This window comes from Canis aureus, chromosome 19 (assembly GCF_053574225.1).
Source record: "Canis aureus isolate CA01 chromosome 19, VMU_Caureus_v.1.0, whole genome shotgun sequence".
Taxonomy (NCBI): Eukaryota; Metazoa; Chordata; class Mammalia; order Carnivora; family Canidae; genus Canis; species Canis aureus.
This window is the reverse complement of record NC_135629.1, coordinates 45,905,212-45,928,761: the sequence shown is the minus strand read 5'-3', so window position 1 is coordinate 45,928,761 and position 23,550 is coordinate 45,905,212. Positions and strand designations below refer to the sequence as shown.

Sequence of the window (23,550 nt, the reverse complement as noted above, 5' to 3'; positions counted from 1 at the left end):
TGTGACCTTGACCCCCCACTTCTGTCACCACCCATTTCATAGAAGGATAAGCCCAGCCTTGAGGGGACAGCTCCCGCCAGAGTCCCAGCCAAGGCACAACCTGGAGCCTCCTCGTCCCCACTCTGGTAGAGAAGCCTGGAAGATCCTGGGGACGGGGTCGGTGGGAAGCAGGAGGAACCCACTAACCCACCAAAGGTCCCTAAGCCCAGGCCTGCCCCTCCTTGTGCTATTTTCCCTCCTATGCAATGGGAGGGGAGAAAGTGGGGGCCCCGGGCTCAGACCCAAGGAAACAGAACTGAGACAATCAGGTGGGGGAGCCATTTGGACTCCCCATTCTCAGCCTGCTTCTGGTGCCTTCCTGCCTCCAAGCCTTTGCACAGGTTGTTCCTGCCCCAGGAAAGCCTTCTCCCCCTGCCGATCTGCCCTCCCAAAGACTTGAAGGAAGACCTACCAGATTGTGGAACTTACTGGCTGGTGATGTTTGGGCTAAAACCCCTAGCCAGTGCAGTGCCCCACTCACCTCTCCCTCACCCTACTCTGACTCCACTCACTTCTTTGTCGTTTCCCAAATATTTCAAGTTCTTCCTACCACAGGGCCTTTGTGCTTGCTGTGCCTGCTTCCTGGGATGCCCGTTCTCTCAACTTTCTCCAAGGAGGGTCCTTCCCACCTCTCAGGTCTTGGTTGAAATATCAAGCCCTCTCCACCCTCTCAAAAAACCTGCACACATAGGCCCTTGGGATGCGGCCACAGCCCCAATCTGTGACTCCATGACCCTCTGTGCCATCTGAAATGATGTCATTTGAGCCCCTGGCTATCGTCTGTCCCCACCTTTGAGACTATGGGCCCCATGAGGGTAGAGAAATGGTCCCCACTCTGACCCCAGCACATAGTAGGCACCCAGAAATGTTTGTCACAGGAGTCCATGACTCAGGAGGCCACAGAGGAACAGTAAGGGCTTTATTCTGGCAAGGCTAGCCCCTCCCAGGTGCGCCTGCTCCATCCAAGCGCCCCTCCTTCTCAGCCCCATGGAGATCACTCTGGTGGGTGATGGGCAAAAGATGAGCTTTGGCTCGCAGCTCCCTGGAGGAGGAACGCACACACGAGGACATTCAGGGCCTTGGGAGGGCCATCCCTGTAGCCCAGCCCCACCTCACCACGCTATCTCATGCCACTTCTAGGACTTAGACACACCCCGGTGGTGGCACCTGACAGCCATTAGCACAGCCCCAAGGAGCAAAACAGACACCAGCAGACACACAGCCACCACCACGCCTGGGTTCCTGTGCAATTCAGGGGCCCCAGTGTCACCTGGAGCTGAGGGAGAAGGCGAATCAGCCCCAGTCCCTGTCTTCCCAAGGCCAAAACACCCACCAGGGCCCAGAATTTTTCAGAGCCTCCTTCCCAGGAAGCCGTGCTCATTTCCCTCTCCTGTTGCAGCTGTCACTTTTTTAAAGCACATTTTTGTCCTTTTCATTTTGAGTATTATTTGCCAATAAGGCATTCGTTCCATTCTCTGTGTTTTTGCTGCCCTCGTTGGCCACTCTCAGGTGTTCTTGCAAAGTGAGAAAAATCTAGTCTAGAATTCTGTACCCAAATGCAGCAAACAAGCTGAGGACACATGCAAAAGTCAATGCTTTTCTGAAGATGGTTCATGCTCTGCGACTTCAAGCATGTCATCACCCTTTGGACAATTAGGAGACAACATATGGGGCAGCCCGGGTGGCTCAGCGATTTAGCCCTGCCTTCGGCCCAGGGTGTGATCCTGGAGACCCGGAATCGAATCTCACATCGGGCTCCCTGCTTGGAGCCAGCTTCTCCCTCTGCCTGTGTCTCTGCCTCTCTCTCTTTCTCTGTGTGACTATCATAAATAAAATTTTAAAAATATATATATATTTAAAAAAAAACTTTCAATCCTAGCATGCAACTCTTGATCTCGGGGTTGTGAGTCCGAGCCCTATGTGTGGGTAGAGGCTACTTAATAAATAGAAGTTTTCAGGGACACCTGGGTGGCTCAGAGGTTGAGTGTCGTCTGCCTTTGGCGCGGGGGGTGATCTCGGGGTCTTGGGATCAAGTACTGCTGCATCGGGCTCCCTATGGGGAGCCTGCTTCTTCCTCTGCCAATGTCTCTGTTTCTCATGAATAAATGAATAAAATCTTTAAAAAAAAAATCTTTTTAGGGAGCCGGGTGGCTCAGCGGTTTAGCGCCGCCTTCGGCCCAGGGTCTGATCCTGGAGACCCGGAATCGAGTCCCGCATCAGTGTCCCTGCATGGAGCCTGCTTCTTCCTCTCCCTGTGTGTGTGTGTGTGTGTGTGTGTGTGTCTCATGAATAAATAAATAAAATCTTTTTTAAAAAATTTTTTTAAAAATGGGGGGAAAAGGGCAGCCCCTGTGGCGCAGCGGTTTAGCGCCGCCCACAGCCTAGGGCGTGATTCTGGTGACCCTGGATCGAGTCCCACGTCAGGCTCTCTGTATGATGCCTGCTTCTCCCTCTGCCTGTGTCTCTGCCTCTCTCTCTCTGTCTCTATGAATAAATAAATAATTTTTTTTTAAAAAATGGGGGGAAAGACCATTCAATCAGCTTGTATTTGCATTCTGATTCCTTATCCTGTTTATTTTGTTCTTTTAGAAACAAGTGTAGGGATCCCTGGGTGGCGCAGCGGTTTGGCGCCTGCCTTTGGCCCAGGGCGCGATCCTGGAGACCTGGGATCGAATCCCACGTCGGGCTCCCGGTGCATGGAGCCTGCTTCTCCCTCTGCCTGTGTCTCTGCCTCTCTCTCTCTCTCTCTTTGTGACTATCATTAATTAATTAATTAATTAATTAATTAATTAATTTAAAAAAAAGAAAGAAAGAAAAGAAACAAGTGTATAGGGATCCCTGGGTGGCTCAGCGGTCTAGCGCCTGCCTTTGGCCCAGGGCGCGATCCTGGAGACCCGGGATCGAATCCCACTTCGGGCTCCCGGTGCATGGAGCCTGCTTCTCCCTCTGCCTATGTCTCTGCCTCTCTCTCTCTCTGTGTGACTATCATAAATAAATTTAAAAAAATTAGAAACAAGTCTATAATTTAAAGATTTCATTTATTTATTCATGATATATATATTATATATATTATATATGATATATTATATATTATATATATATAGAGAGAGAGAGAGACAGAGACAGAGACAGAGAGAGGCAGAGACACAGGCAGAGGGAGAAGCAAGCTCCATGCAGGGAGCCCTACCTGGGACTTAGGCCCTGGGCCAAAGGCAGGCACTAAACTGCTGAGCCACTCAGGGATCCCCTAGAAACAAGTCTATAATTTACTCATAATCTGTCTCCCAACAAAGCTGTGTTTCCAGGATCTGATACACACTAGGTGCTCAATAAATGTGCATAGAATGAAGGCCTGAGGGCTTTAGGTGACACCGGGCAGAGGGTGGGGAGAAGCCCTTCTTCCACATATTCGCAGGTCTGTGTCTCTCCCTGGTGGCCGATCACAGAACTGCAGCCTGGTACCCCCAACCACTCCCCCAACCCCCAAACCTCTCAGCACTCACCAGGGCCAGTGGCCACAGAGGTCCCATCAGTGGTGTTGGAGGGCATGGAGGGGGGCTCTGTTCTGGGGCTGGGAGAAGAGGAGCTCCAATGCAGGGTCAAGGTGGTGGAATTTGCGGAGTGGGAGGTAGTGGTGAGCTCTGAACTGGGGGAGCCAGAACTGGGAGGGGGTGACTGTTTCTGGTTGTGGGAAGGTGGGCGCCAACCCTGGACTTGTGGAGCTGGAGCTGGGCTGGATGGTGGGGTTTGCCTCTGAACTTGAAGACCTATGGGAGATCATGGAGTCTTCCCCTGAACTAGGGGCGCCGCTCCATTGAGTCTGCTAAAAAAGAAACAGGTCCAAAATGGAGTCACTTGTGCTAAGCTCCACATCAGCAAACCAAGACTTAATACCTGATCGAATTGGGGTTTCCACACCTCCCACCAAAGTATGACCTTTGCCCCATCGATCTGGATTGATCTGGTCAGCCCTTGGGAGATAATCTGCCCAACAGATGCCTCTCCTCTGCTTTCCCCCAAAGGAAGGTAAACTTGCCTTTGCTAGAAACTTCCCTTCTCTTCCTATAAGAGGCTATAAGAGGCTTCTATTCTGTACAGCTCCTCAGAACTCCTTTGTATCTGCTAAGATGGGATGCTACCCAATTCATGAATCATCAATACAGTCATTTAGATCTTCACATTTTACTCCATTGAATTTTCTGTTTTAACAAGCCTGTCTCCAAACTTGGGGTTCTGGGATGGATGGTCGAGCCTGTCTCTGAACTCAGGGGTGCTGAAGTGGTTGGATGTTTCCACTGAACTGGAGGAGCTGTACCATGGAAGTTGGCTTCTCCACCCCGCTCTCCAAGAGCACCAGCAAAAATAACCCAGGGAAGGAAACCACCATGGAGGGTATGAGGAGGAGATGGTCGGGAACGAGGGTGTGCAGCCCCAGCTCCGGCCCCAGCCCTGGCCCCAGCCCTTCTCTGGATGTCAACTTCCCTATTATCCCAGATAGCAAACACCTGCCTCTCAGCAAGACCTGGGGGATTTAGTGCACCATGCAAGTGCTCAGTGGAAAACAAGGCACCCTTGTCTGAAGTCCCACAGCCAGGGTTCCAGGCCAGGTCAGGCCCTCCCAGCCCCTATTCTTGTTTCAGGGCTCTAGAGGCCCTCTGAACCCAGGCAGCCTGCTGGGGAACTCTTTCTTTAAGTAAACCCCACCCTCCCAATGTGGGGCTTGAACGCATGACTCTGAGATTAGGAGTTGCACACTCCACCAACTGATCCAGCAAGGTCCCCCTGGGGAACTCTCTTAAACTTTCTGGGACTCAGTTTCTTTGTCTGTCGAATGGATATCATCATGAGGCAGAGCCTCTGAGTGCTCACATAGGTTTGGCACCTAGTAGGTATTCAGTGGTGCTCATCTGCACGGATCCACCTCCGACCTCTCGGGGGTGGGGTGGGGGTAGGAATCAGCCCTAATCTTCTTCACCAGATACCTGGAAGGTCCCCAAGGCTAAACTCAGAGTCCTTAATGAGGGCCTGGCTTAGAAGTCTGGGCTCTGGGAAGAATCAGAGGATTGGGTCTCTGGAAATCTACCCTGCTTTGTTCCAGCCACTCCCTGGCTCCTACCCCATCCCAGGCACTGAGCCCAGGAGCTAGACTGAGGGTGGGTAAATGTTTTACTTCCCAGTTCTGGGCTCCTAGGCATTTTAGCAGCTTGCCAGTTCATCCATCAACGGCTCCCTGCCCCACCCCATCCACTCTGCCCTGGGTGAGTCTGTATGCTTCCTCTTTTGCCTCACCCCAGGCATCAAAAATGCAGAAGTAACATCCAGTGCTGGCCCCAGGAGGGAGCTGGGTCTACACACAGACACCTCACCACCACCACCACCGCCACCACCAGTTCTCTGTCCAATCTCCCAAGCTCTGTGGGGAATGACAGAGAAATCTAGAAGAGGCACCATGCACTGGCCTCATGGCATTCCCAGTTTACACATGGGGAACAGAGGCTCAGAATGGTACGAGTCTGGCCCCAGGTGACTGGGAAGATGGTAAGAGGGCCCCTTAATGACCTCCAAGGAGTCAAGGACCAAGAGGCCAGCCTCCCCAGACTGCTTCCCATCACTGAGGAATTTCTGCTGAAATCAGAAGATTACTCAGGGCCGCAGTGAACCCCCAGCCAAGCCAGGACCCTAGAGAGCCAAACTTTTCACGTGAATGGGAGAATAGCAGTGGGCCTTGAAAGAAGAGGCGGAGGACGACACAAGCTCTGCTGAGCACCCAGCACAGAGCCGGCAGGTGCGCATGAGCTACGGGAGACCTGACCGGAAGGTGAAGGAGGGGTCTTCCCAGGCACTGTGCCAGGAGTTTGCTTTGCCCAGAGAGTCCTAGACTCGGAGGCTGGCAAGAGCCAAGTCATCTGGTTCTAACCTGGGCCTGGCACAGCTGGGAGACTCGGCTTGCCTCCGCCTCGGTTTCCTGGGCTCCGCAACGAGGGTAAATGTGCCTTCTGAGCGAAGCCCTTGCCTGCAGGAAGAGTGCCATGTGTGGTGGTGTCCACTGGATATTCCAGATTTGGGGCTGGGACATGGGGTCAGAGAGAGCAATGGCCTAGTGGGAGATGGAGGGCGGGGGGAGGAGGATCCGAGCTAAACCATCCTGCACTCTGGGAACCATCCTAGGGAGCAGCAGATGGAAATTAAGTCAGGTGCCAAGAAAGTCTCCTGGGAGCCATAAATGCTTTGCGGCTGGGAAGTGAGCTCTTGTGTCCACCCCCCCCACCAATGCCCTGGGTTCCTCACTCCTTTCTCTGGGGGAGCTGGCTAAAAGAAACGGACTTTTGAAATCCAGCCCTTCAAGTTTTGGGGGGAGGTGGGGGGGGCGGGGCAGGCTGCCCAGTGTGGCCTGAAGGAGGGCTCCAGAAGCCAGGTGTGCAGCTGGGCCCCATGTCTGCTCCAGCTTCCTGGAAGCCAGGCCGCCTCCTTCCCTGTTCTTACCTCTGGAGGTGTCTGTGAAGAGAAATTCCCCAGCAGCAGCACCAGAGCCAGCAGCAGAAGTGGCGGGGGCAGCTGGGAGCCTGCCATTCCTGTGTGGGAAGGACAAAAGGCGGGCTCTTCACAGGTGTGTGGCCAGGTGCTCTTTACACCTGCAGGTGCACACGCACGCTGCTCTCGGCACGTGGGGCTGTGCACATGTGGGGCCTGGGGACGTGGGGCCTCTGGGCGCTGCTACTGTTGCATGGGATGCCACTCCCCGCCGGCTCTCCACCTGGACCCCCTACCTCTCCTAGAAACCACTCCGGGACCACGGTCCACCCTGAAGCCCTCAAACTCTCCCTATCCCCTCAAGACCCTCCTGCCCCACCTGCTCCCCTGCCCCTTCACTCTGTGGCTCCCTCTGCAGCTGCCCCAAATCCATGCCACCACCCTCCTCTGCCCCTCCTCCTCCCAGGCTGCCCCCTCTGGAGTCGCCCCCTCCCTCTCTCTGTGCCCCATTATATGTGTGTCCCGAATCAGGAAGTGGCTGGATCCGCCTAGCATTTCTTGAACGAGGCACCCACGCATGCACCTGTAGGATTTTTCTAGGGCCAACAATCTCATGGCAGCCATTTTAGGCCAGCTTTCCCAACACTGGCTTCTGGAATGTACTGGGGACAGCTTTCATCTGGAACTGACTGGACTCCACCCCATTAGGCCCCAATAGACACAGTAATATATGTGGGGCCACATAGTTGGCTCTGAGCTCTGGAAGAGGCTGAGGGTTCCGATCCCAGCCACAGACCTCATGTACTAACTGCATGGCTGGAGGCAAAATTTAGGGCCTCTCCCATCCAGGATGCTCCAGACCCTCCCAATTCCCCTGCCCCCCCACCCCGCCAACCATGCCCAAGACACCTTCATGAACACAGGTGGACCAAGACCCAGGCTGTGGAGGGCTTTATTCATTAGACCCAGAGAGCCACACTGTCCCTCCCCTGGTGTCCCCCGCCCCACTAGTCAGCCGATGTTCTAGACACCTGGCCACTGCATGTGCTGCGAGCTGTCCCACGCTGCCGGCCCCAAGAGCGCATCCGTAGTGAGGGAGGCCCGGGTGCGATGGCCGCGCCAGGTGGCTTGAAGCATCTTGGCTGCCATCTGCTGCTGCTTCAGACGGCGGCGTACGCTGAAGCCTCTCCAGGCCGACTGGATGGCCGTGGCCGCCTTAATCCGGCGACGGGACAGCCGGGGGCTCCGGGAATTCATCTGGGTGGCGCAGCCCCACGGCAAGCCAGCCTGGACTATGGAGCCCCGGCCCATGCCGTGCACCACCCGAGTGGGCAGCGTGTGGCCACACATGTGGCACGTGCGGGGGCTGGAACCCACGAGCATCACCACGCTGGGCGGGCTCCCCAGCCTGGGACTCAGCGACTGGCAGAGGGCGCAGATGTGTGGCTGGCACGACTGGAAACAGCGGTGGTCGGATCCTGACCTGGTCCTGCTGCCCATTTTGCACCACATGGCCGGGAGCATGGTTTGCTGAGTCTCGGGCCGGCGAGTGAGGAAGCCTCGCCACACAGCCTGGATGGTGGTGGCGGCTCGAGAGAGCCGGGCCAAGTCCCGCCGCACACGGTAGCCGCGCCAGGCAGCCTGGATGATGACGGCCCACTGGTGCCACACCTTGACGGTACGGCGCACCAGGTAGCCACGTGCGCATGCCTGGATAGTGACCACAGCATGGATGATTATCTTCTCCACAGCCTGCATCGATGCCACCAGCTCCCCCGACTGTCTGGGATCCGCCGCTGCCTCTCTGCCCACGGTGTCCCATGGCACAGAAGCCCTGGCCAGATCCCACACGCCACCAGGGGCCACTGCGCTGCTCATGGGCCCGACCGCTACACTGGGGACGGCAGAGTTCCATGCTTGGCCACCAGCTATGCCAGCATCCACGGGGCCCTGGAGTACAGTGGGAGTCAGGGATGCCCTGTCACTGTCTACAGGAGCCCCGGCGCTACGGAAATCCAGAGACCCCTCCATCGACTCCTGGGCTAAAAGGGGCCTCCGGGAGCCGTCAGGTGAGGACTCATAGCCCAGAGACACCCTCCGAAGCCCTGGGTGCAGCCTAGAGGTGGCCGTGTTGTGTGCCACCTCAGTGGTGCGGATGATTGGTGTTACGACCGGTGGCGCACTCTTGGAGTGTTTGGGACTTTCCTGTGAGGACCTGTAGGTGTGCTCCTGCACTTCATGCAAGGGCACAACCTTGGCTATGTTGCTGTCTAGCATGTCTGAGACGGAATAACCATGCATGGACCTATAGGATTTTCTAGAGCCAAGAAACTTGTGGTTGTTCTGAACCAGGTCCCCAGACACTGGCTTCTGGTGTGCCCTGGGGACAGCTGCTACCTGGAACCCATCAGATGCCATTCCACTAGTGCTGGATGGATAAAGTGACACATGGGAGGCCTTGTGGGTGGTTCCTGACCTCTGGGAAGTGCTTGGGGTCCCCATCCCAGTTATAGATCCTGGGTGCAAGCTGAATGCCGTAGGACTGCTATGGGCCAGCTTGGGTGACCCTGAAACTATAGTAGAAGCCCCCATATTATAGGCAGGGCTCTGGGGCACCTGAGTCACTGGGGGGTCCTGGGACATGATGTGAGTCACTGTGGGGCTCTGGGGTATGATGTGAGCCACCGAGGGGCTCTGGGGTATGATGTGAGCCGCTGGGGGGCTCTGGGGTATGATATGAACCACTGAGGGGCTCTGGGGTATGATGTGAGCCACCGAGGGGCTCTGAGGTATGATGTGAGCCACCGGGGGACTCTGGGGTATGATGTGAGCCACCGAGGGGCTCTGGGGTATGATGTGAGCCACCAAGGGGCTCTGGGGTATGATGTGAGCCATCGATGCCTGTTGAGCCAAGGGGGCACCAGGAGCCCTGACAGACTCCATGAGCACACTGGGGACCCTGCTACCAGTCACAAAGTGGGAGCTGGGGGGCCGCCAACTGGTTGCTGACCTCTGCTGCAGAGTTGGGGTGGCACTACCAGCCATGGAGTGGTTGGCAACATTCAGGGGCTGGGGAGGGACAGGAGCCATGCCACTGGTCAGAGATTCGGTCTGGTTGGGAACTACCTCCTCCAACAGTGGTCTTTGACTGTCGGGAAGGAATTCGTGGCTGTCGTTAATGTCACCTGACAGGGGACTATGGAACATCCATGGGGTTGCATCAAGGACCATGGAGTCCCCACTGGATATGGACACCTGGGACAGACCCTTGTCCAGGCCCTCTGGCTTCATCACGGCCTGGTCATCTGTGGCCTCAAATGGCATCGTCTCAAGGGTGTGGTTCAACTGTGAGGCTCTTTGTAGAACTGTGGGCACTTGGTGTCCTCTCCTGGTTGTGTCACTAGCTTCCAAGCCCTGGGGATGAAGCTGAGCCAGGCTAGTGGTATGGGATGCCTGGAAGGGGGCTATAGACCCTTCTCCAGCCAGGGCTCCATGGTAAGGACGGGGAGTGATCCCAACCAGCATGGACCCCTGGGGAAGGCTCTGGGCCACATTTCTGACTGTGGAGGGCACACCGGCTGCGTTAGCTGTGGACCCCAGAACCAGTCCCTGATTCAGTTCTCCAGCCACAGATGTTGGAAACACACTAGAAGCCACAGACCCAGGAGAGACATTTGTGTCCGTCTTGTTTGACACTGAACCTGGGATTAGGCTTGGAGCAGTGAAACTAACTGAGGGTCTCATGGAGAGGTTTTGTCTCTTCCCACCACCCCCAGATGCTGCCGTCAGACTAGGGGGCTCCCTACTAGCCGCAGAACCTGGAGGAAAGCTCGGGGCCACAGCACTGGCCATGGGTTCTGGAGGAAGACCCTGGCCCATGCCGCTAATCACAGATCCCGGGGGAAGGCTGTGGCTGATACTACAGATCACAGACCCTGCGGGAAAGGTTGGAGCCACACCACTGATCACGTAACTGGGCGGAAGGCGGGGAGGCACACCACTGATCACCGGCCCTGGAGGCAGGCTCTGGCCCACGCCCCTGATCACAGACCCTGGGGGAAGGCTGGGGGCCACACCACTGGCCGCAGTAGCCGGGGCCAGGGCTGCGGGCATCCTGGTGGCTACAGAACCTGGCACCAGGCCGCTAGCTGTGCCCATCAGGGGCTCCTGGCTGAAAGCATCAGCTTGTTGGTAACCAGATGCCACAACTGTGGACACAGGAGGATGCTGGTGGTTCAAAGATACTGGTAGATCAACATTGACCTGAGACATGGTGGGGTCTGCGTTGGCTTGAGAAAACCTGAATGGCCTCATACCCAGTCTGTTGGGCACTGAAGCCCGAGAGAAACCAGGACCCACCTCTGTGGCTTGTTCGTGAATCAAAGGGGCCCCTGCCACGGAGGCTGGGAATGCAATGGGAGCCATGCCGCTGACTACTTGAAATTGGTTTGGGCCCATACCAGTCGTCACACTCCCCTGGCACACACTCCCTGTCATGCCCGGAGACATAGGTCCTGGAGACATACTGAGGAACATACCAGCAGCCAGGGTCCCCCGAGACATATTTGGGAACATGCTAGCAGCCATAGCGCCGGGGGAGATGCTTGCAGCCATGCCCCTGAACAGAGCCCCCGGAGATATACTGGTTCCTCGGTCTAGACAAGAGTCCTCTCCACTAGCACCGGATGTCTGGTAGATATTTGGGGCAGAGAGAGTGACAGCAGAATGTTCGGTTATGTTTGGGTGCCCCCCACTGACACTGAGTGGCTGATGAAATGCCAGGGGCACCTCATTGAACTCAGGGGCCTGGGGGTTTGAGGCCACCCCATCAACCATTACAGGCTCTTGACATAGAGCCGTCTCGGTGGCCACAGATGACTGGTTCAGATCTTGACCCATGCTGCTAGTTGTAGGGGGACATGATGTACCCGCAGGGATTTCAGTCACAAATGATGGATGATGCAGGCTAGAGGCCACTGCATCCACCCTTGATGGTACATTTGAACCCACCTTAGGCATCCAATCTGACTGGCCAACAGTGCAACCAGCACCACCAATTACAGATGGCTGGAATAGGCTGAGGGGCCCTCTATTGGCCACAAATGGCTGGGCTAGGGTGGAGACCACCACACAGGCCACTGATGGCGGGCCTAGGCTGGGGGCCACCACACAGGCCACTGATGGCTGGCCTAGGCTGGGGGCCACCACACAGGCCACTGATGGCTGGCCTAGGCTGGGGGCTATCCCACCAATCATAGATGGGTGTGCTAGGCTGGGAGCCACTCCACCGGTCACTGCTGGCTGGCTTAGGCTGGAGGCCACCACACAGGCCATGGATGCCTGAGCTGGGCTGGGGGCCACTGCACCAGTCACTGGTGGCTGGGCTACGGTGGGGTCCACCCCATCAGTCATAGATGGCTTAACCAGGCTGGGGGTTACCCCACTGGTCACAGATGGCCGGGCGAGGCTAGGAGTCACCCCACTGGCCATAGATGCCTGAGCTAGGCTGGGGGCCACCCCACTGGTCACAGATGCCTGGACTAGGCTGGGGACAACCCCACTGGTCACAGATGCCTGGGCAAGACTGGGGGCCACCCCACTGGTCACAGATGGCCGAGCGAGGCTGGGGGCCACCCCACCAGTCATAGATGCCTGGGCGAGGCTGGGGGCCACCCCACCAGTCATAGATGCCTGGGCAAGGCTGGGGGCCACCCCACTGGTCACAGATGGCCGGGCGAGGCTAGGAGTCACCCCACTGGCCATAGATGCCTGAGCTAGGCTGGGGGCCACCCCACTGGTCACAGATGCCTGGACTAGGCTGGGGACAACCCCACTGGTCACAGATGCCTGGGCAAGACTGGGGGCCACCCCACTGGTCACAGATGGCCGAGCGAGGCTGGGGGTCACCCCACCAGTCATAGATGCCTGGGCAAGGCTGGGGGTCACCCCACTGGTCACAGATAGCTGGGTGAGGCTGGGGGCCACCCCACCAGTCATAGATGCCTGGGCGAGGCTGGGGGCCACCCCACCAGTCATAGATGCCTGGGCAAGGCTGGGGGCCACCCCACTGGTCACAGATGGCCGGGCGAGGCTAGGAGTCACCCCACTGGCCATAGATGCCTGAGCTAGGCTGGGGGCCACCCCACTGGTCACAGATGCCTGGACTAGGCTGGGGACAACCCCACTGGTCACAGATGCCTGGGCAAGACTGGGGGCCACCCCACTGGTCACAGATGGCCGGGTGAGGCTGGGGGTCACCCCACCAGTCATAGATGCCTGGGCAAGGCTGGGGGTCACCCCACTGGTCACAGATAGCTGGGTGAGGCTGGGGGCCACCCCACCAGTCATAGATGCCTGGGCGAGGCTGGGGGTCACCCCACCAGTCATAGATACCTGGGCAAGGCTGGGGGCCACCCCACCAGTCATAAATGCCTGGGCAAGGCTGGGAGCCACCCCACTGGTCACAGATGGCTGGGCAAGGCTGGGGGTCACCCCACCGGTCATAGATCCTTGGGCAAGGCTGGGGGCCACCCCACTGGTCACAGATAGCTGGGTGAGGCTGGGGGTCACCCCACCAGTCATAGATGCCTGGGCAAGGCTGGGAGCCACCCCACTGGTCACAGATGGCCGGGCAAGGCTGGGGGCCACCCCACTGGTCATAGATGGCTGGGCGAGCCTGGGGGTCACCCCACCAGTCATAGATCCCTGAGCTAGGCTGGGGGCCACCCCACCGGTCACAGATGCCTGGACGAGGTTGGGGGCCAACCCACCAGTCACAGATGGCCGGGCTAGGCTGGGGGATACCCCGCTGGTTGCAGATGCCTGGGTGAGGCTGGGAGCCACCCCACGGGTCACAGATGGCCAGGTGAGGTTGGGGGTCACCCTGCCAGTCACAGATGCCTGAGATAGGCTGGGGGCCACCCTTCCAGTCACAGATGCCTGAGATAAACTGGGGGCCACCCTTCCAGTCACAGATGCCTGAGATAGGCTGGGGGCCACCCTTCCAGTCACAGATGCCTGAGCTAAGCTAGGGACCACCCCACCAGTTATAGATGGCCGGGTTAAGCTAGGGGCGATCCCACTGGTCACCGATGGCTGTGCTAGGCTGGGGACCACCCCACCGGTCATAGATGCTTGTGCTAGGTTGGGGGCCACCGCATTGGTCACAGATGGCCGGGCTAGGTTTGTGGCTACCCCACCAGTGATAGATGTTTGGCCTAGGCTGAGGGTCACCTTACTAGCGATAGATGGCTCAGTTAGACTAGGGGTGACCTTACCAGACACAGGTAATTCAGATGGGCTGGGGGCAACCCTACTGACCGTAAGTGGCTGGCCTGGGTTTGGAGCCACCTTACTGACTACCGATGGCTGGGATAGGCTTGAGGTCAACCTAGTGGCCATGGATGTCTGCTCATGTGTGGTAGGGACATTATCCAAAGACAGACTTCTGGTCAGTCCTGTCCTGTAGGATTTCTGAGATAAGCTTTCCTTCAGACCCATGGAGCTTTGACCTGAGGACACATCCCCATCATCCTGATCATCTGAGCCCCAGTGGACACTCAGGGTCACGCGACCGGACACTGAGCTCTGGTGCAGAATGGGGATCAGCTTTGAGCCTGCAGAGGGCTGGTGGTAGAGGCGTGGGGTCGTGTGGCCCCGGCCCACTTTCTTAGTTTCTTCCCTATCTCTAGGCTTCTGGGGCCTCCCCACAGCCTCTCCAGAGAGGAGGGTATCTAGATTAATTTCCCCATCCAAGTTGGCCTCCCAGGACTCCTCCTCCACCAGGTCGACAGCAGTCAGACTGGCCACAGACATGCTGGAGAGGCTGAGCGAGCTGCAGCTAGGCAGGGAGCTCTGGGAATTACTCACATTCAGGCCATAGTCTGTGGAGCCTTGAGAGAGGCTTCCAGGCAGGTCATTGTCTGGACCCTGGGGCAAACTGGCCACCAATTCAGTGAGTATATGGCCAGTCACTCGCTCCTGTGGGCAGTACGTACTGGCAACGGTGCCCTGGGTTCGATTCCTCTCCTGCCTAGGGACTGCCAAACGGGTAAGAGTATGTGCCAACTTATTGCCTGGGGGGGCTGGGAACACACTGGGATCAGCCTGAGTCTTGAAGGCCCAGCGATGACCAGGAACCATGGAGCCAGGCAAGAGACCCAGGGTGATGTCACAGGCCTTGGGGATCTGTGGTTGAGTCAGGGACATTTTGCTCATACTGGCAGCCCTCAGTGGACCTGGGGTCGACTTGTTGGTTCTCTCCCTGGTAGCCGCGGAGGCCCGTTTGTGATTTGGGGACGGGGTTTTCTGCGTGGTCTCCTCACGGGCCACAGAGGGCTGTTGTGACACCTTGGCAGCTGAGGATCGATACACACCGGGGGGCACCCTGTTGATCCCGGAGGGCTGACCCCAGCAAACAGATCTCCCGTAGGTAACGGTACACTGCTGGGAATGGGCAGCCCTCCCACCACCAGCGGCGCAGGGAAGTGTACCTGAGGCCCCCTGGCCTTCCCCGGTCGACGCCCACCGACGTGAGGCCACCCTGCTGACCACGTGTGGCTTATGGGCGCTTGGAACTGTGCCACCAGCCACCGATGGCTGGCTGGTGCTTGGGCCCACGCCATTGGCAATGAGCAGCTGCCACAGACTGGGGGGCAGCTGCAGGTGGGGTGGTTTGGGCAAATTAGGGCCCGTGTCACTCTCCATGGGGTTGAGATCTGATGCCAATTCACTGGTGCCTGGGGCCAGGCACGCATTTTCTCCACTGATCTCAGAGCTCAAATAAAGGTTTGGGGAGGCCCTGCTGGGCTCCACCTCCCATGACAGAGTGGGGTCCAGGGCAGCAATCAGGGGATACTGATGAATCGTGGTGATCACTCTACTAGCCAGGGAGGCACCCATAAAGACCACTGATGAGCAGGGTGACCTCCCGAGCATGGCCCCATCCCCCATCTCTTCCAAGAACCCGGCAGGCCAGCCTGTGACGAAGCCCTCCCAGGCCCCGTCCTGGGGAACCCTGACCTTGCTGGGCTGTGGTCTCACGGGGCCTAGGTTGGGCCCCCATGCGGCCGATGGGCTCCCCCTGTAGTCCACCTCCACCGGGGCGGGGACCATAGTCATCCTGCTTCCTGCGGTTTTCGAGGCGGCCTTGGGGAAGACTCCAGTCCTCAGCGCTGCCTGAGACAGAGACTGGCTCACGACAGCGCCCAGCTCCCCCTGACATAGGGCTTGGCTCAGAGCAGCCCACTCCTCCTCTGTCAGGGCCTTGCTGAGCACGTCCGCCAGTTTACCCTGCTTGGCTTTAGTGAGTTCTGCCCGCAGCTCGCCGGGGGACAGGGTGCGCGACAGGGCGAGGCCCAGCTCGCCCCAGGACAGCACTTTCATCAGCGCTGCACCCAGCATGCCCTGGGGCAGGGCCTTGGCCATCGTGGCGCCCAGAACTTTCTTGGACAGAGCCTGGTTCAGGGCTGCCCTCACTTGCCCCTGGGAAAGGGCTTTTGCCAAGAGGGCACGGAGGTCCTCCTGGGAGCCCAGCTCGGCAGCCAGCTCCGCACACAGGGAGGCCAGCTGGGAGGTCGCCAGGTCTTCCTGGCAGGGTGTGGCAGGGCTGGCCATCGATGACTGGGTCCGGGTAGCCCCGCTATCGCCCCAGGATTCCACGTTACATGCGGGGTGTCCGGCAGACGCCAGCAGAGGCACTAGCATGCTCTGGGCCTCAGAGACCCCCTGGCGTGGGCCCTGGGTGGCTTTGCCTTGCGCACAGTCATGGGGCTGGATCTGGGTCAGTCTGTCCTCTGGTGTGGGTCGGGGCAGAGGGCCAAGAGCACCAACGTTCTGGCAGGGCTGGGTGGAGGCCTTGAACCCAGCCAGGAACGGCTGCGACTGGGTCTTGTTGCTGAGCTCAGCAGGTTGGTGGGCTGCGTAGAGGCACTTGGCTGTTTCTGTGACCAGCTGGGCCTGGGATTGCACCTTGGTCAGCCCGGTGAGCAGATGTGCCTGAGATTGGACCTTCATCACTCCTGTAGCCAGATGAGCCTGAGACTGTGCCTTGGTCAGACACGTGCCTAGATGTGCGAAGGACGGAGCCTTGGTCAGCTTGGCGGGCGAATGTGCCTGGGACAGGGCCTTGGACAGACAGGAGCCCAGGTGTGCCTGAGCCTGAGATGTGGTCAGCTCAACAGGTGGATGTCCCTGGGACAGGGCCTTGGCCAGCTTGGCCGATGGATGTGCCTGGGACAGGGTCTTGGCCAGACAGGTGCCCAGATGTGCCCGAGGCAAGGCCGCAGTCAGTTCGGCAAGCAGCTGTCCCTGGGACGAGGCTGCGGTTGAACAGGTGGCCAGCCGTTCCTGGGGCAGAGCTTTGGCCAGACATGTATCCAGATGTGTCTGGGGCAGGGCTTTGACTGGACATGTGGCCAACTGTGCCTGGGGCAGGACCACGGCTGTTTCTATGGGCATATACACCTGCGACTGAACCTTCACGACATCCGTCCTCAGGTGTGTCTGTAATGAGGACTTGCTCCTGTCCTCAGCCACTTTTGCCCAGGGTGAATCCTGGGGCATTCCAATGGCTATGGTGGTATTAGACATTGTTTCTGTTTTCACCTGCTTCTGGGAGACGGCCTTGAGTTTTTCAGCTTCCAAAGGTGGCCTCGCTGGAGCCTTGGGGGCCCCAGCTCCCAGATGTGAGGACAAGTATTTGACCTTTCCATTAGCCAGGTATGAGTGAGAAGAGATCTTGACCATGCCTGCTGTCTGCTTTGTGCTCACCACAGCCTTGGCCTTTGGTCCATTCAGATATGTGTGGGATGAGGTGTTGGGAATTCCAGCTGCTGCCACTGCTGGAGGCGAAGACTTCAGATTTCCAGCTGCTGCAGGTGGCAGGCAGAGGGTCCTGAGGATGGCAGCCATTGAGCGAAATTGGGCTGGGGTTTTGGTGACCATGGCTGCCAGACGCGTCTGAGGAGGGGTCTTGGTCACTGTGGCCCCTGGGAGTGTCTGAGATGGAGTCTTGGCCACACCAGCTGCTGGACACGTCTGCAGTGGGGTCTTGGTCATCGGGGCTGCCGGGCGCATCTGAGTTGGAGTCCTGGCCACAGCAGGCACTGGGCACGTCTGGGGAGGAGTCTTGGTCGTCGCGGCCACAGGCCTTGCCTGTGTTGTGGGCTTGATCATAGAGGCCAACAGGCATATCTGTGGTGAGATCTTGGCCATCATGGCTGCCGGTCGTGTCTGGGGTGCAGTGTTAGTCGTTGAGGCTGTTGGTCGCATCTGGATTGGGGTCTTGGACATCGGAGCTGCAGGGCATGGCTGGGGTGGGGTCTTGTTCACCATGGCCGCCAGGCATGACTGAAGTGGGCTCTTGATCATTGTGACTGGCTGGGATGCCTGAGGTGAGGTCTTGGCCACTGCAGCCACCGGGCATGTCTGGGGTGGGATCTTGGCCACTGGGGCTACCGGGTATGTCTGGGGTGGGGCCTTGGTTATTGTTACCAGGGGCACTGAGCACGGCTGGGGTGGAGTCTTGTTCATCATGGCTGCCAGGCATGACTGGAGTGGGGTCTTGGTCATCGCGGCTGCGGGGTATGTCTGGGGTGGGGTCTTGGTCATTGCAGCTGCTGGGTACATCTGGGTTGGGGTCTTGGTTATCCGGGACACTGGGTATATCTGGGGTGGGGTCTTGGCTATTGTTACCGTGGGCACTGGACATGGCTGGGGTGGGGTCTTGGTCACTGCAGCCACCGGATACATCTGAGGTGGGGTCTTGTTCATCACAGGTGCTGGGCCTGTTTGGGGTGGGGCTTTGAGGACCTCTGCTTCCATGTGGGCCTGGGTCTGGGTCTTGAGTGATCCATGAATGGCCTGAGCATACCTTCCACATGGTGGAGGCCCTGGGGCTCCTGCCTTGTTGACTCTGGCAGTTACTTGCTTGGCCTTCACCGTGTCCCCTTCTACATGGACAAGGCAGGCATTTCTGACAGGTCTGGTCAGCAGGCATGGGTGGCACTTTGTGTCTAGACTCACTGGACATGGAAGTCTGATGGCAACGGTCTGGTGTGGCAGGAAGGTGACGCTGGGGCCCCTAGTGGCACAAGGAGCCTGCATGCCAGGCTGTAGAGTACTCTGGCTCTGGAGCAAGGCCAGCTGGTGGGTGTAGGCAGCCAGGCTGTCAGAGGAAGGGAACTGGGTCTCTTTGCTCACCATGACAGGCTGGGTCAGAGGGGGCTTGCCCTCTCCAGGATGCTGGAACCGCACTTGCTGGGGGGCATGGTAAGGGATGTCCCCCTCCTCCATGCTCACTTTTTTTTCCACCAACTTCCCGGACCGGAGGAGACGCCTAGTGTTGAAGCGTCGCCAGGCCTCCTGGATGGCTTTTGCTGCCATCATCTGGGAGATCAGCTTTTGCCGGAGCTGGTAGCCTCTCCAGTTGGCTTGGATGAGGGTGGCTGCACGGGAGAGCATCATGTCCATCTCATCCACCAGGACGTTCTTGAAGGCCTGGCTCTCAACCATAGCCCGTAGGTGTGGGATGTGACGAGACACCATCTTGTCCTTGTCATGCTGTTGCAGAAGGGTCTCCCTGGACACAAGTGGCTCGTGCTGAGGCTGTGGACTCAGTGTCCTTGCTCTGTCTTGGATATTAGAGACAGACTGGGGCTGGTAGAAGCTCTGCCCATCAGGTGACAACTGTAGCTGTGTTGCTTCCTGCATTGTCTTGGTTCCTTGGGTCAGCTCTGCCTGTGGAGGGGGGCAGAGAGGTGGTCAGAGAGTGGGACCATAGAGATGAGAGGTCTCCTGGCTGCAGCAAGCGCTCCAGTACCTACATCTTCTTGTTTCTGACACCTTGCAATCTTTCTCCTCTCCTCTGCAGGCCCCCCTCTCTCCCAGCTACCTGCCCAGGTGGCCTTTGATATCTACATCTCCCTCATCATCCTGTGGCTACTTCAGTGCTGGCAACAATGCACATTCTCAGCTGAAAGCCCAATCACCTTCTTGCTTTTTGAACTTCCTTTATATCTGGAACATACTGTGAATATAGCTCTGATCGCACTATTTGGGAAATTTCCTCTGTGTGTGTGTGTGTGTGTGTGTGTTATTTGCCTCTCCCTGTTTACTGTGAATTCATAGAGGGTAGGAACCAGGTCTGAGTCATTTCTGTGTCCTCATCTCAGTCAAAGGGCCTGGGTTCCAGACTATGGACAGGTGAGTGTTGGGTGGGTGGCTATATTCATAAATGAATGATGGAGGGGATTGGAAGTTGGGTAGATAGATACTGAATGGATATATCTGGATAAATGAATGGTGGATGGGTTAGAAAGATGGATAAAGGGTTGTGTGGAAGAATAAATAGGTAAATGAAGTAGACGAATGAATTGATGAATAGATCAATAAATAAGGAAATGGACACATGGATGGATGGACAGATGGGTAGGTGGATGGATGGATGGATGGATGGATGGATGGATGGATGGATGAGTGGGTAAATGGATGAATGAGTGGATGGATGAATAAGCAGGAGGGGAAAGAAGGGTGGAATGGATGGATGGACAGACCAGTGAGTAGAGGATGGACGAGACCTGAGTAGATAAATGAGAGTGTGGATGGAGAGAGCTGAAGGAATTGGTGAAGAGATCAATGAATAAGAGGTGAACTGATGAATGGCTGGATGGATCAGTGCATGGATGGTGAATGATTAACAGGTAATGGGTAGATCACTGGCAGATGGGTGGGTAGAAGAATGAGGGGATCACTATGGCTTCCAAAAGCACCTTGGCTCAGAGGGAATTGGGGTGGATACTGCCAAGCATCCTTGATATGTCACCTGGAGCATAACATGTTTGTTGGGCAGAAACCCACCCCCAACTTTTGGCTGAAACAGCCGATTCCCCTTTCCCAGCCATCTTCATACCTTGGAAGGCCATAGAGTTGGAGGAGGAACAGGAGGAGAAGGTGCAATCTCAGAAGCCAGCTTGTAAGAGGAAGCAGCCTTCATTCAGCCTTTCATCCCATGCAACGTACAGCAACACTGCCCTGGGCTGGCTCTGTTTTCAAGCCCAATGTGAGGAGACATATTAAAAGAAAAACAAAAATAAAAAACCCTAACATTTCAAAAAAAAGCCAAAAACTTTTAAGTCCACAAAAATGAATGCAAAAGGAATTTTACACTAGTGTTCTTTTATACGTAAAAGCGGATCAACTAGAAATAACCAACAAGGTGATTGCTAGGGAGTCAGTTACAAGTGCATAAAGGAGAGTGTTCAAGGATGTTCATCACTGTATTATTTATGAAGAGTAAAAACTAAAAATAACTTAGGAGGTGGCTTAAATTAAACAGGACATTCATACAGTTGTATGCTATCCGGCCATTAGAAATGGTGTCCAGATCCACAAAAATGGCTAAAATTGAAAGGGTGGACACATCATGACCAACTGGGGAAACTGTCAGTCTTGAAGGTAACTTGTCAATTCCACCCTAACATTTACATTTAAGAGGTACAAGTGTTCATACTCACCCCAAACCAGAAACCATCTAAAAATGCCCATTAACAGAAGACTTAAATTCAACCATATTAGTAATTGACATGATAAGAGATTAAAAACTTCAAGACAAAGATGATCAAAATAGATTTGTTTTAAAAGACCCCTGTGCTGCCTCCTTTCATGGTGAACATTCTAGCTTCACTTATTTGATGGCCTGAGTGTCCTGCCCCTTCCCAGTCTTCATCCCAGCCGCAAATGGGCTGGGCCCATTCAGAACAAGCATCAGTGTAATGGGCCTGAGACTGGTTCTCCAGGAGGCGGGCACAGTCATCGTCTCCACTTCACAGAGGAGGAGCCTGAGGCCCAGGGAAGCCAACATACTATATTTCATACTTCTTTATGTTATTTCTGATTTGCCTCCCCCATTGAACTATGAGCTGCCCATGGGTAGGGATGTCTGTCTCTTTTATTTGCTGTTGAATCCCCAATGCCTAGAACAGTGTACACAAGAGGTGCTCAATATGTTTATGGATAGATACATGGATGGATAGATGGATAGATGGATGGTTGAAAGAGGATGGATGGATGGATGGATGGATGGATGGATGGACAGATGGATGAGAACCACTCAAGCTAAGTTCTGAAGAATTTAGGGAGAACAGCTTTAGGATCTGAACTGACCTATCCTAGAGTCTGCGGTTTCACCAGCCACATGGTTTAGTCCTTTCAGTGAACTCAACCAGAATGAGTGAACAAATAGACAACAAAGTGAGAGGAATGTGATTACAGGGGACAGGAAAAAGGATTAGGGGCCCCCAGACATGTAAGCCGAATGGCTGGCTTGGCGATTTTGAGTAAACCCCTCTGAGTCTCAGTTTCCTTATACAAGCTAAAACCACTTTCCCAGCCTCCCAGGGAAACATGGTAGGCTCTCCAGGCTAGGACCTCAGGCAGACAAACCCACCATCAGTTTTTACGGGGGTCCCAAGTGCCCCTGTTTTGAGGGGCTGAGAAGCTGACCCACTTTTTAAAGTGGCCTGGAGGGCCCAAGGGGACTCTGAGGATGCTGGGGGGCAGGGGAGAACAACCCAGCCTCCGTGTACCCCCCACCAAACCCTCCACCAGCCCCACTCACCTGCCCCTGAAGCTGAACCCACCAGCCCGAATGGCCAGCCTTGGGGCCCTGGTGCCACAATGGCTTTGTGACTCACGGCCAAGTTCCAGCCAATCCCCACCAGCTCCTGGGGGAAGAGAGTTCTAGAAGGCCGACCCAGGGATGCCTGGGTGGCTCAGTGGTTGAGCGTCTGCCTTCGGCTCAGGTCATGATCCTGGGGTCCTGGGATTTAGTCCCCCATCAGTCTCCCTGCAGGGAGCCTGCTTCTCCCTCTGCCTATGTGTCTGCCTCTCTCTGTGTCTCTCATGGATAAATAAATAAAATCTTAAAAAAAAAAAAATAGAAGGCAGACCCAGTGTTGGGGGCAAGACCTAGATCAGACTAAGGGACTTGGTGGTTGCTACATACTGCCTGCCTGTCCTGAATAGAAAACTAGGGCTCTGAGCAGAGGGGGCCTCAAATTCTTCCCCTACATGTCTCAAGGCAAACTCAGTCTCACATACCTTGGGCATTTGTTGAACACCTAACTTTTTGTTTTTGTTTTTAAGATTTTATTTTTAAGGGCGCCTGGGTGGCTCAGTCGATTCAGCGTCTGCTTTCAGCTCAGGTCATTATCCCCGGGTCCTGGATCAAGTTCCCCATCAGGCTCCCTGCTCCACAGAGAGCCTGCCTCTCCCCCTCTGCCTCTGCCTCTGCCTCTGTCTCCTCCCTCTCTCTCTCTCATGAATAAATAAAATCTTTAAAAAATATATTTTAAGTAATCTCTACACCCAACAACCCCGAGATCCAGTCACATGCTCCACCAAGTGAGCCTTCCAGGTGCCTCTGAGGAACACCTAACTTTGCCTAGCGACACAGCTCAAATAATTTGGGGGTGTGAAACTGCTAGGAAGGAATCAAAGAGGGGGTGGATGGGCTGAGTCCCGCAGGAGGCGCAGGAGGCGAAGGAGTAATCTTAGGAGAGCTGGGGGAAGGGCACCACATGGCCCAAGGTGGGAACAGGATGGGCATGATTAGGGAACACGGGGGCTGAGGTGGTTGGAGGCAGGAGAAGAGGGCCAGGAGGTGGAATACTGAATTGGGAGGAACTCAGGAGTATGAGAGTTTGGGTTTTATCAGGAAGGCTCCGGGGAGCCTCGAGAGGGTCTAGAGCAAAGGAGGCACAGCTCTTATACTCTGGTTCACATCCTAAAAGGCCAGGTGGGTATCTGTGTCTGGCTCTGAGGATGGGCCATCCTTAGAGCAGAGCTGGGCCCAAGGTCCCTTGGGATCCCCGTATGGGCCTGGCAAAAGTGGGTATTGACTCTGAGCCACAGTCCTAAAGGCGAAAGTGAGGCCACCGTCCCCATCCACCTCCTGGGGCTGGGCTGATGCCTGAGCTGAATCACTGCTGGCCAGGCTGGGGCTGACACACACCTTGGCCTCAGCTCAGCAGGGTCCTGCCA

The 23,550-nt window shown here is 56.3% G+C and overlaps 2 protein-coding genes across 4 annotated transcripts; both read right to left on the bottom strand.

Annotated features, from left to right (window-relative positions):
- Positions 1 to 533: 533 nt before the first annotated feature.
- On the bottom strand, positions 534 to 6,653 carry CIST1 (colon, intestine and stomach enriched 1). Its single transcript, XM_077857462.1, is given in 4 exon segments — positions 534 to 1,081; positions 3,543 to 3,708; positions 3,710 to 3,862; positions 6,523 to 6,653. Coding segments are annotated over 4 exon segments (576 nt in total). The 5' UTR covers positions 6,610 to 6,653; the 3' UTR covers positions 534 to 911.
- A 793-nt stretch (positions 6,654 to 7,446) lies between these two features.
- Positions 7,447 to 22,251, bottom strand: IQCN (IQ motif containing N). Of its 3 annotated transcripts, XM_077859390.1 has the most exons (4): positions 22,127 to 22,251; positions 20,420 to 20,552; positions 15,532 to 19,248; positions 7,447 to 8,460 (listed from the first exon to the last, which is right to left on the bottom strand). In XM_077859390.1, the coding sequence occupies exons 2-4, from the start codon at positions 20,501 to 20,503 to the stop codon at positions 7,534 to 7,536; spliced, it is 4,728 nt and encodes a 1,575-aa protein (XP_077715516.1). In that variant the 5' UTR covers positions 20,504 to 20,552; positions 22,127 to 22,251; the 3' UTR covers positions 7,447 to 7,533. The 3 variants fall into 3 exon arrangements, with proteins under 3 accessions (XP_077715516.1, XP_077715515.1, XP_077715514.1); XM_077859389.1 differs by lacking the exons at positions 15,532 to 19,248; positions 20,420 to 20,552; positions 22,127 to 22,251 and adding an exon at positions 11,743 to 15,522 and having other exon boundaries at positions 7,447 to 11,703; XM_077859388.1 differs by lacking the exons at positions 15,532 to 19,248; positions 20,420 to 20,552; positions 22,127 to 22,251 and adding an exon at positions 13,528 to 15,522 and having other exon boundaries at positions 7,447 to 13,488.
- Between the last annotated feature and the right edge of the window lie 1,299 nt (positions 22,252 to 23,550).

What these genes read in the sequence shown, in the direction of transcription:
- IQCN (XM_077859389.1), bottom strand. Translation starts at nt 15,462, where the DNA reads ATGGGGGATGGGGCCATGCTCGGGAGGTCACCCTGCTCATCAGTGGTC. An exon ending in TTGGTGGGATAGCCCCCAGC is followed by an intron (nt 11,704 to 11,742) that starts CTAGGCCAGCCA and finishes GTGGCCCCCAGC; the next exon opens with CTAGGCCAGCCATCAGTGGC.